Below are 12,585 nucleotides of genomic sequence, written 5' to 3' on the forward strand. Positions count from 1 at the left end.
CTGAACAATTTTTAAAACGCGTCGACAAAAAGAAAAAAAAAAGAGAAATTCCATAAAGTTCCGTAAATTTCTCAAATCTCTGAGGTTTAGAGTTCCAAGTAAAAATAACTCTATCTTCGTTATTGTATATTCTCAAACAACACCAGTTCCAAGTAATAATAATTCTCTCTTATAGATATCACTAACTCATTCTTTCAGCTCTCAGACAACCTCGACGGCAACCACCGCCACCTCGTACGTCTATCTCGTTTCATTTCATCATCTTATCGTTTTTTCTTCAGTTATTATATCTGAGTTCTCACGCTAATCTTATAGGTATAGTGTGTAATTAATCAATCACGTGAGCGAAATTGTTGAATATTTTACTGATTAATTGAATGATTAACTATTATTATGCAGATATTAATATTTAATTAGGTTTTGTAAGTGGCGAAAAGGGAGAAATGAAATTCGGGTGCATGTTTACGGAATATCTGCAAGAGGAGCGGGAGTGGTTGATGGATGAGAATTGTGCTCATATTAAATATGACAGGTTGAAAAACGTTTTGAAGAGTTGTCAGAATTACAAAGATGGTTCTTCTGATGATCATCATCAGTCTTGTGAATGTCAATCTTGTCCAGGTATGTCATGTCTTCTGCTTTATGTTTATGTTGGTTTTTTGTGTTTTTACCAAGGTATTAAAAAACGGCCGCGGTCGTAAAGCTTTTGCGATTTTGGTGTATAAATGTTGCGACGACCAATTGCCGCCGTTCCGTGTGAACTAACTACAATTTTATTCTAACTTGAGTAACGGTATCAATATCAGCATATGCCAATACCGTTTTGTCGCGGTAGATGTTTATGCATTCATCCATTTAATTTAGTACCTTCTAACACGTTAATAAAACGAATTTGGTAACTTCGAACACATTAATAAAGTGAATTTAGTACCCCTGTAATGTTAGCGAATTTTGTTTTTTTCCCCCTCCCTACCTTTTGGCAACGGTTTTTCAAAAAAAAACCGTTGCGAAAACCTGCCTTTGGCAACGGTGGGGGTAAACCGAAACACGCTCATATTACAGGGGGTAAACTACTATTAACCCTTTTAAATATTTCGGATATGTATATCCGAAAATACCATGAACCTACTTCGAATATGCATATTCGAAATTTGTTCTGAGTCCTTCATTTTTTAAAAACAACAATATTGCATTGTTACAATTGAAGCATCGTAGCAACTAAAATTAATAACTCCTATTATCCTACAAAATATAATGGAAATAAAAAATACGTAGACTAGAATAAAATATCGATATCATAATATAGAAATAGTTGTTCGGACAAATGTTCTGGGTGAACCTCGGGTACCTCATCCTCCTCCCGACTAACTTCACGAGAGGAAGACGCCCGAGACAGCCGACTCCTCGGTGCAGATGAGGATCTTGTAGGCGCCTCACACATTTGGACTGGGACTCGGACTCGACCCCGTCTCCGGGTCACTCTCTGCTGCGCGGCTCTCTCGCGCCGAGTCGATGTTGTCGGTGACTGTCTCCCATGTCTAAGTCCATCGGTACCTGATTGTCAGTCATTTTCCTGAAAAAATTTCACTGGTAAGAGTATGATGAAAACAAAATTGAGAATTAAAAAAACAACTCAGAGCAAATTTCGGAAGTGCATATCCGAAACTGGTTAGAGGTGATTTCGGAAATGCACTTCTGAAATTACTTGCGAACAATCATTTTGACAAATTCTATTTCTTGCCCTAACTCATACAAAATCCAATTTTTTAGGTATAAACACTATCATTGAGTATCAATTCTTCAACCTACAACATTAACCTAATTTCTAACAGCCCTAATAACATTGAACTAGAGTATATAGTTGTGGAATCTTACAAATTTGATAAGCTTTGAGTATCACTTGAATGGAGCTTTGAGCCTTAAATGGAAGTTGTGGAGTAGTAATGCCTTGACAGGAACTTGGTAGAAATGGGTTTGAAGTAAAAAAATTTGAGTTTTTAAGAGAATGTAAATAGTGGTGGTGGTGGTTGTTTGCGTTTTTTGTAAAACCCCAAAATATTTCGGATATGCATATCCGAAGACACTTTTTTTAAAAACAAAGGGTTACTTTGGAGATGCATATCTGAAATTACCCTTATTTTACAAAAAAAAAGGTGTCTTTGAATATGCATATCTGAAGCTTAGGGGTATTTTGGAGTTTTCACCGAAGATCTGTGAATATGTATATGAGTGCATAGAAAAATTATCCTGAGAATTTGTTCATACACCTTTTTCTTTTGATTTGGCACCCCATTTTTTTTAATATAAAAAATATTCCTCTTATTGATTTGATAGGCGAATAAAAAAATCTAGTAGGTCAATTAAAAAATTTGATATGCATTTTTATTAATTTTTTAAAAAAAAATCGTTGTGGCAAAATTTACCGTCTTTTTAAAAAACACCGGAGATTACAAGATTTTTCTCATAACTTTAAAAATCCGGCAGTGTTAATTTACCTAATTTTTTTATTTAGGAGCTTCGTCTTTCTTCGTCGTAGTCGACTTATGGACGGAGATTTGAGTTCTCCTTGATACGACCTCTTGAATAATGTTACCTTGTGAAGGAACATTATGGAGGCTTTATTTGAGCCACATCAACCTTTCCTCTATTACTTGCGAATTGTGCTGCCAAACAATATTGTGCATGCTGTTTAGCAGCTCGTTAGCGCATTGTAATCCAATGTTGGCTCGCAGTAATTGAAATACAGATACTTGAGGAGTCAGGACAATTGGACAAATACCTACTCGAGGAGTCTGGACTAGCTTTAAATGCAGTGAAACATCCGCTTATGGATTCACAATATTTTGCTGAGGAGGTGAAGGTAGATGTGGTTGATTGATCGCTGCCTGAGCTACAACAACAATGGAAACTTCTCGAGAAGCAGCAAAACAAGTAGTTTTGGATCCAACCATCAATTGGAATCTTGGGAATTAAATATATAGAAATTTTAGGAAACGAAGTTGAAATGATGCTCGATTGGACCGAATGCGGCATATCTTCGTCTTTGATTTTGAATGGTCTTGATTCAATGACTTGAGTGGAGATTCATATCCCTAGGGAATATTTGTGCATATCATTTATTGAGTCTTCTTCATGATTTCACATCTTTGAATCAAGGTAGAAATTAATTTGTTATTCGTTTTAGCATGCATAAATTAATGGTTATGTTTAAAATGGATCAAGATGCTTTTAGTCAATTGCATGAGTCACTAGGAAAAAAATTATATGTGTTTTTTATTCAAGTTAGCTGCAAAGAAAAATCTCAAAGTACTTTTAAAACCATGAAAAATTGAGATTTTGTGTGTTTGATTCAAATCAATCAAATTAACACATATTCTGATTCAAATCAAATTCAACAGAGGAAAACTAAAGCTTTTTAAACAATTTGATTCGAATAATATTTTGCACATGATTCGAATCAAATAATTTCTTGGTCACCTCTGCTCAATTTGATTAGAATCAAATTTTGCACATGATTTGTAACAAAACTTTTTTTTTATAGGGCAAATGAAATGATGAATTAACATCAAAGTTGCTGTGGTGTAGTGGTTATCACGTTTGCTTTACACGCAAAAGGTCTCCGGTTCGATCCCGGGCAGCAACAATTTATTTTTAGAAGGCGCTTCTTGCTATTTTCCGTCTTTGTTTTATTTGTGGGTTTTATGTTGTGTTATTTAATTTATTATTTTGTTGTAATGTTTTTTTATTTATAATAATATATTATTAGTTTCAATCTATTACAAATTCAATTAATAGTTTGAGCGACAAATCACATATTTGAAGGTATCAATATTCAATAAATTTAATTTCATCCTTTATATATAATTTTTTTTGTTTTATTGTATTTATTTAAAGTAGTTTTTTTTTTAAATTTTAATAATGTTGAATTTGTCTTATTTTCAATGCATTCTATCATATGAATATATTTATCTTTTTGTAATTTCTTTAGTACCTTGAGTTTGTTGTGGTGTTTTGCGTCTTTGTTTTATTTGAGTGTTTTATGCTATGTTATTTAATTTATTATTTTGTTGTAAAGTTTTTTATTTATAATAATATATTATTAGTTTCAATCTATTACAAATTCAATTAATAGTTTGAGCGACAAATCACATATTTGAAGGTATCAATTTTTAATAAATTTAATTTCATCCTTTATATAATTTTTTTTTTGTTTTATTGTATTTATTTAAAGTAGATTGTTTTTAATTATTATAATGTTGAATTTTTCTTATTTTCAATGCATTCTATCATATGCATATATTTATCTTTTTGTAATTTCTTTTATTCCATTCACTTGCTCATTTGACTCAAACCATGCATTGTTTTTTATTCAAATCTAACCAACTTTTGTCACTCATTTTTGTGCTTAATCTCAAGCTTGTATAAATCTTTTTGTCAACACTTTTCATGTAACAAATTTCATAATCATTCTGTGATTTTCCATGAAACCAACTCTCTCATTTCGAAAAAGTTAAAACCACTTGCATTCGAATTTATTCCATTTTCAACCTCAGTATTGTTTTTAGATTGTTGCAAGATTGAGGAGTTGTCATTGGTGCTAACAAATTCCAGTGTGAAAAAAAATGTCATTCTCTCCAAATTTCCTTAGTAGTAATCGTGTGGAAGGCTATGGATAAGGCAAAGTTCTTCTCAGATCTTCACACAATTCAACGCTCAAGGAATCAGTAGGATCAATGGGCTGATTGCTACACACAAAAGCTTGGAGCAGATTGGTGATATTGGAATATTTTTGAAGTGTTAATCGAGTAAAGATTGCGTAGAAGAGTTAAATATGAAGTTGTATACAAGTCAAGATCCAAATAGAATATTTCTTTTCTTCAGCACTATTTTGGATTAATGATTGTATGAACTTTTGAAATATTTGTCAAAATAAAAGGAAATATGTAGATTCCGATGGAAAACCATTGAATAGTGCACGCATACTCATGCGAGGATGATAGAGTAGAAGCACAATAAATCCTAGTGTCCTCTCTCTCTCTCTCTCTCTCTCTCTCTCTCTCTCTCACTTTTGCATTTGAATTTCGTAGTATATTGCATGCCTAAGTTTTCAATTCTTAAAGTAGTTTGTCATTTAGTCAATTGATAGAGATTTTTAGCTTAAGATTATGTTTTGTTGGGATTGACACCTAATTGAGCTTTCATGGTGATTAAAATCTAAGAAACTTATTGAGTTTAGAATTCTTACATTGAATCATTGTATAATCACTTCTCGTGAAACATACAATTGGTATCAATTGAATACCTTGTGCATCATCATTCAATCATTCGTGATATTTGTAAATAGGTCATGTGTTTACGCGAAACAATTTTTATTAGAGTATAATTCTCACTTTTTCACTCTAGACATTTTTGTGCGCAACTCTAAAAATCTCTGGTAATTCATTTATGAAAAATCGGTTGAATTTGTTTTAAAAGTCTATTCACCCCCTTTAGGCTGTTTTCTTACTCCACGTTCTCACCCAACACTGAGAAGGTTATGATTTACGAACTAGAGAGCGAACATGAAATCGTGGAAAACGCATGAATCATAAGTCATTTCCTACATATGGCGCCACTGTTTTATACTGGAGTTAAAAATGGAGTGAGGATTGGAGGTAATGACAGATTGTAGCTTGCAATGGGTTAGAGAGGGGGGCGGCCTTTTAGGTTAACACTCTAACGCCTAAGTCAGAATGTAAGGGAAAAGATTAAATGTAAATTGAGTTCGAAAACTTAATTGCGAGAGGGAATAATGAACTCGCTATTTGCTAAGAGTAAATTACATAGAGTCGTTGAATGCACTTTTAATTTAAATCCTTTGTGATGATTAGGAGGATATTAATCTTCATGTGCTAAGAAAATTTTGTAAGGATTACACTTCTTTCAAAGTGATCGGCCGGAGTCGCTATGGTTAGTCCAAAATAATTATTATGTATGCTTTTAATCATAGTAATCAATGTCATATATTAGTTAATGTTATTATTATTTTTTATAATTTCTTTAGTATCCATGAATTTCAATTGAGTATGAATATCTTTAGTTAAAATTAAAACAATAATTTAAAATTTTAATTTATTTTAAAATAAAAATATTAAATAACATGACATTAAATAAAATTACTTTTTTGATTTTTTTAATTATACTTTTTGACTTTGTATACATATCATATCAATTAAGTTGATAATTATTTTTGTTTTTCAAATAATAACTTTTATTTTACTTCTGTATCTAAATTTTTTTCTTACTAGTTAATAAATAATTACAAAACTATAATTAATATTATTTTTGAAATTTTAAAAACGATAATTAGAAAACACTTAAATAAGAGATAAATGAGTTTCAATGTGTTTATCTTATTTTATTAGGGTCTCCCAAATTTCATTAAACAAATTTTAATTTCTAATGTATAAGGTTTCCTATTCGTAAGAGGAAGGTTACTGTTTAATTTTTGTTTTTTATTTTGGGCGTATGTCCTCTTTCTGGTAAAAAAAATGTTTATTTTATTTTTAACTATCGTCTAGACGGACATTCGCGTGCTCGTCTATCTGCATATGCGGGTGAAAATATAAACAGTATTATTTGTGTGTTTATTTTTTATTTGATTTTAATTATTTGTAAAAACTAAAAAAAATGAATTGAAAGAGATATGCAAACTGGCATATAGAGATTAAAAAAAAAACATATAAGAATATAAATGGAAAAAAAATAGATTACACCAAACCTATGTTTTGTAGGTTTTGCCTTTATATATAGTATAGATATTATAACAATGAAAAAATGAAATTAAAAAAAAGATAATCTCTTGTCTCATTCGTGGGAGTTTCTCACGCACCGCTATATTTAAAAAGAAATTCTGATATGTATCTTTATAAGCGGGAAAAAAGAAATTTCGTAAAATAACTAAAAATATTAGAGAATGAATTGAGATATGGTCTACCAAATTTTTTCTTAAAAGTCCAAAAGAATCGACTTTTAAAAGAAAAAAAATTAAAATTGATCTGCTTTTAAGTCTATTAAATTTAGGGTGTTCAAAACCAAATCAACCCAATAAAAAACCGCAAACCAAACCAAATCAAACCGAAACCGCAAAAAACTGCATTTGGTTCGGATTAGTTTGGGTCATCTTTTAACAAAACCGCACGGTTCGGTTCGGTTTGCAGTTTGTATTTTGTAAACCGAATCAAACCGAATCAAAGCGCATTATGTTACAGTCTAACTTTTACTTAACTCATATCCAACCCAAACTTAAATCTATTACACCTTAGCCTTATGATTACGAATGATTTTATCATTCTTACACATATGATTTTAGTCCAAATCTTCTCAAATCTCTAATAGCATTATCGCGTCTTCTTTGCCACATACACCTTCCCTCTTTTTCTATAATCTCTACTCTCTTATATTCTTTCTTTTTCACCTTCTCATTTTTATGCAAATGTTCCCTATTTTAGTTTTGTTTTTATCGCACATTTTCTTCTCTAATCTCTCAACTCTTTTATTTTTTCTTTTTCACCTTCACTAATCTCTCGTCTCTTCTATTTTTTTGTTTCATTTTAGTAATTTTTATATTGTTTTATACTATTATTTTATGTTTATTATTTCACTTTTGTCTAATTTAATTTTTACATATTAAATAGAAAGTTGTTGTCAAAATATGATGAGTTTTGTTGTTATTTGATAGTCTATGAATGTCTAAATATAAAGTTATGTTGTCATCTATATGTATATATATGGTTCAATAAAATATTTGTAAAAACCGAACCTATCCAAACCGCATTAGTTTGGTTTGGTTTGGTTTGGATTTTTTTTAAAAACCAACCGAACCAAATCAAACCGCACGATTTTTTCTCTCGCGGTTCGGATGATTTTTTTCGTCAAAACCGCCCAAGCCGCACCGCGAACACCCCTAATTAAATTTGTCTCAATCCAAAACATCTCCTTTATCTACATAATTGACCTACGTGCATGCATTCTTCACTTAAAGCGTCAAAATAAAGCTAGAAAAAAAAAAGGTGGTATTGTTGTGGTGACTCAAAAGTAGCATATGTTTCTCCTGAACAATTTTTAAAACGCGTCAAAAAAAAAAGAACTTCCATAAAGTTCCATAAATTTCGCAAATCTCAGAGGTTCAAACACAGTTGTAAATTACTACTACTTCGTTATTGTTTATTCTCACACAACACCAGTTCCAAGTAATAATAATAACTCTCTCTTATAAATATCACTAACTCATTCTTTCACCTCTCAACAACCTCGACGGCAACCATCGCGTTCATTTTCTTCTAATCAGGTCACTCCCTTTCATTTCATCATCTCATCGTTTTTTTTTCTTTAATTATTATTTCTGATTTCTCACGCTAGGTATTTTGTGTGAAATTAATTAATCACGTGAGCGAAGTTGTTGAATATTTTACTGATTAATTGAATGATTAACTATTATTATGCAGATATTAGTATTTAATTAGGATTTGGAAGTGGCGAAAGGGGAGAAATGAAATTCGGGTGCACGTTTACGGAGTATCTGCAAGAGGAGCGGGAGTGGTTGATGGATGAGAATTGTGCGCATATTAAATATGACAGGTTGAAAAACGTTTTGAAGAGTTGTCAGAATTACAAAGATGGTTCTTCTGATGATCATCATCAATCATGTGAATGTCAATCTTGTCCAGGTATGTCATGTCTTCTGCTTTATGTTTATGTTGGTTTTTGTGTTTTTACCAAGGTATTAAAAAACGGCTGCGGTCGTAAAGCTTTCGCGATTTCGGTTGTATAAGTGTTGCGACGGCCAATTGCAGCCGTTGCGGTGTGAACTAACTGCAATTTTATTCTATCGGGAATAACGGTAATACCATTTTGTCGGGGTAGATGTTTATGCATTCATCCATTAAATTAGTACCTTCTAACACGTTAATAAAATGAATTTAGTAACTTCGAACACATTAATAAAGTGAATTTAGTAAAAGTGTACTGTCTTTTGACAACTTCATTACATTTCTTCATGTGTGTGAAAAAACTTTCCACGACATTCATTTTAAAGCGGATGAGTATTAGATTACTTAGATAAGAATAAGTAAATATATTAGTACAAGAAGTAATATAATGAGAATAAGACTCGGGAACCATAATGGTTTAAATCAGCTTATAATGGTGGATAGGGGAAGAGTGTTGATGTTGCCTATGTACGGGTCTGTTTGCGGGTTGATTTTTTGAGGGTTTGAGAGGAAAAGACTTTGGAGGACTGTGTCTATATCTTGCAATGTGTTTGATATTTTTAAAAAAATTTCAAAACAATATACTACATTAGCATATAAAATTACATTGTTTTTTAAACATTTTAAAGATATCAAACACATTTCAAGATATGCACGCAACCTTCCAAAGTCTCCCCCTCTAAAACCCTCCAAAAACCAACTCTCAAATAGACCAATAGAGTTTTCCTCAATGAATGTTTCTTTTGCATATGATTCTGTTGTTCTACTAATCTTTAGTGTGAAATAGTTACATTTGTGATGATATCTGAACCAGAAAACATAATGGGTCTTCACTTATTAAAGAGTTCATATAAAATTGCAGATGTTTATGTGAAAGTTAAATAAGATGCAGAATTTAATTCTTACCTAGATGAAAAGCCATTGTTCAAAAACCCATGATTTATAATTGTTTCTTGATATGTTTATACAAACTGGCTCATAGTGCTTTTTACCTTAGCTGAAATTGGTGTTTATTCACCAAAATGTGGTTGGTCCAAGTGGACATGGACTCGGGCACCTTATGCAGTGGTCAGTATCAGAGGCTCGATCCTTGACTCTTGCGTACGAATTAAACTTGGTTAGAGATAGAGATTCTCATTTTATGGCCAACGTCAGGTTATCCAAACAGATATTAGTCAAGCTATAAATGGTCATAAAAAATAGTCTATTTGAGGAATACGATTGTACTTTAGGAACTCCTCAAACACCAGAGCTTTGCAAAATGTAATTAGTTTTAAATCGTTACCTGCCGTAGTTTTAAATTGTGCTTAAGCAAAGTACTTGAGTTTTATCATGCGCCTTTTTATTTAACCGAAGTGTTTTAGTTTATGAATTCTAGTAACGTATTGTTGTTTTCCACTTGTAGTATGCGATCAGAAGTTCTTCTCAGAGTTGATGAAGGAAGCATCAGATATAGCAGGATACTTCAGTTCAAGAGTTCAACATCTCCTAAATCTTCATATTGCAAAAGGGCTTCAAAGATATGTATTGCGTTTGCGCCAGTGTTTTAAAAATGATATGGGAGCCCTTGACCAAGAAGGGAGAATTCTAATTGAGTATATTTCCATGAATGCAATTGCAATGAGGAAAATACTTAAGAAATATGATAAAGTATGTATCAACCGAGACAATTTCCTCCCCGGCTCGAGGGTTAGTCTCTGCAGTTGCGCGCAGAGGATACCCGGTTTATACCAAAAAACTGAGACAATTTCCACTTAATGTGCCCCCGTCTTTTTTCAATTATACATATCTAATATCCTTTGTTATTTTACACCAGGTGCACAGCTCTATGAATGGGGAGAACTTCAAATCTAAGATGCATGCTGAGCATATTGAACTTTTACATTCACCTTGGCTGATTGAATTGGGTGCTTTTTATCTGAATACAAGTGGACTAGATGGTTGCGAGCTTGAAGGAATCCGTGGTCGCTTTTCGTGTAGTTTTAATGTTACTAATGCTGTAATGACATTGACTCTTCCAGATTCTGTTAAGCTTGAGTATCATCTAACTTGTGCAATTTGCCTGGTAAGTCCTAAATGCATACCACGCTATGGAAACAAAAATTATATATCGGTAAGACGCTAACGGTTATAAATGGTTGGATTATGATATGATAGGACTTTGTTTTTAATCCATATGCATTGGGTTGTGGCCACATCTTCTGCAAGTCGTGTGCTTGCTCTGCTGCATCTGTGATGATTTTTCAAGGCCTTAAAGCTGCAACTCCAGAGTCAAAGTGTCCTATATGCAGAGAGGTATGCATTTTGCACTTAAGTGTTCTTATATCAGTGATAAAATCAAACCTCTTCAATTAGGAAACCAACTATCAAATTAGAACTAACTCCTAATTCAAAAACCCATTAAGACACCGCCCATCAAAGACGCTCTTAGTTACCGTACTCAGTGTTGTCAAATAACGGTACTACAGTGCATTAGTATAGCAGAATTTGAACAAATTTCCATTTCACCCCGATACGCTTTTAGTACAAATTGTTTTCAAATAGCAGTGCTATGACACTGTTGTGTAGAGATCTGGCAACACTATGTGTGTCAAGTTCTATAGCACCGACACCTCTGAAAAAAGGTGTGTCCGTGTCGGTCGGCACTTGTGATTACGCTCAATTTATTCATATTTTAAAATTATTGCCAGTGTCAACTGTCAGCGTCAGTGTCGCGCCTTGTGGCCGTGTCTATGTCCATGCTTCACACTGCAAAGTCTTAAGGCCATACTGGCAAATTCTATTCATTGGTTTCTTAAAACATTAATGTTCTTAAAACTATATATCCATTTGATTTTTTCTTTATCATTCTCACAAAAATTACTTTCATTAACACTGGTTAGAAGTTGGAGCTTTAGAGCATAATTTTAGTTTGCTTTTATTTTTAATAGTCAAGACTTACTGTCATTTCTTTCTTGCAGCGAGGAGTTTATTCCAAATCAGTCCGAATGTCAGAACTCAATCTTCTTATGAAAAGAAGGTATTGTATGTGTGGTGTATGATAAAAACATTTCATAACATTCATGTATGAGCATTGTCATCATAGTAACTTTCAATATTTCCCAGATGCAACGATTATTGGAAAGAGAGGCTAGCTAGGGAAAGAGTCGTCGCTTTGAAGCAGTCAAAGGAATACTGGAATTTGCAGTCTACATATGCAGTTGGATTGCTGTAGGTTTTGTTATGATTTGTCCATTGAAATATTTTTTACAGGAGTGTAGCAACTAGAAACTGGTTTTTTATCAAAGAGAGAAATGGCAAATAAATCTGAGAACTTGGGGAACTTAGTACCATTTTCAGCGTTAAAAATGAGTATGTATCAACATTATAACGCTTGAGAGAAATATCAAGAGAGGAGATTTAAGGTTAGCCTTCGAAGCAGATGGCGTGATTGAGAGAAAAATATCGAACATTGAACATTTCTTGTTCCCCAAGACATTGGCTCATTTTGAATCTTGGATATGTACAAGGTTGAAAATGTAATCAACCTTCACTGTTTATTTCATAGTATGCTCCTAATTCCAAACTTGTAACAAATTCTACATGTCCCTGCTATTACTATGAATCTGTTATTTGTCTAAGTTTTCCAAAGAGAGTGTTGTCGGTTTTGAATTTCATGCTAAGAGGTGCTATATGAAATCTCAGGTTTCTAAACAAGTTTTGCTTGAAGGATTCATTGATATGCCAATGGTTTGTAGTGCCTTGCTCACATTCATTTGTTTCCAATAAATGTACATGTAGTTATCATTATAGCTCAAGTGATTGTACATCTTATGATGATGTATCTCTTCGGCAC

At 32.6% G+C, this 12,585-nt stretch overlaps 1 protein-coding gene and 1 non-coding gene across 3 annotated transcripts; both read left to right on the forward strand.

Moving 5' to 3' along the window:
• Positions 1–122: 122 nt before the first annotated feature.
• LOC131610888 (probable E3 ubiquitin-protein ligase BAH1-like) lies at positions 123–12,380 on the forward strand. 2 transcript variants are annotated; one of them, XM_058882951.1, is made up of 7 exons: positions 123–234; positions 400–621; positions 10,156–10,400; positions 10,567–10,815; positions 10,908–11,045; positions 11,711–11,769; positions 11,856–12,380. In XM_058882951.1, the coding sequence occupies exons 2-7, from the start codon at positions 444–446 to the stop codon at positions 11,962–11,964; spliced, it is 978 nt and encodes a 325-aa protein (XP_058738934.1). In that variant the 5' UTR covers positions 123–234; positions 400–443; the 3' UTR covers positions 11,965–12,380. The 2 variants fall into 2 exon arrangements, with proteins under 2 accessions (XP_058738934.1, XP_058738933.1); XM_058882950.1 differs by lacking the exons at positions 123–234; positions 400–621 and adding exons at positions 8,069–8,329; positions 8,487–8,708.
• On the forward strand, positions 3,571–3,643 carry TRNAV-UAC (transfer RNA valine (anticodon UAC)). Its single transcript has one exon. It is a non-coding gene; the product is annotated as a tRNA-Val (tRNA).
• Positions 12,381–12,585: the final 205 nt, after the last annotated feature.

This window comes from Vicia villosa, linkage group LG6 (assembly GCF_029867415.1).
Source record: "Vicia villosa cultivar HV-30 ecotype Madison, WI linkage group LG6, Vvil1.0, whole genome shotgun sequence".
Taxonomy (NCBI): Eukaryota; Viridiplantae; Streptophyta; class Magnoliopsida; order Fabales; family Fabaceae; genus Vicia; species Vicia villosa.

Coding starts and splice junctions, on each gene's coding strand:
- LOC131610888 (XM_058882951.1), top strand. CDS start 444: ATGAAATTCGGGTGCATGTTTACGGAATATCTGCAAGAGGAGCGGGAG. Junction 10,401..10,566: donor TACTTAAGAAATATGATAAA/GTATGTATCAAC, acceptor ATTTTACACCAG/GTGCACAGCTCTATGAATGG. Junction 11,046..11,710: donor AGTGTCCTATATGCAGAGAG/GTATGCATTTTG, acceptor TCTTTCTTGCAG/CGAGGAGTTTATTCCAAATC.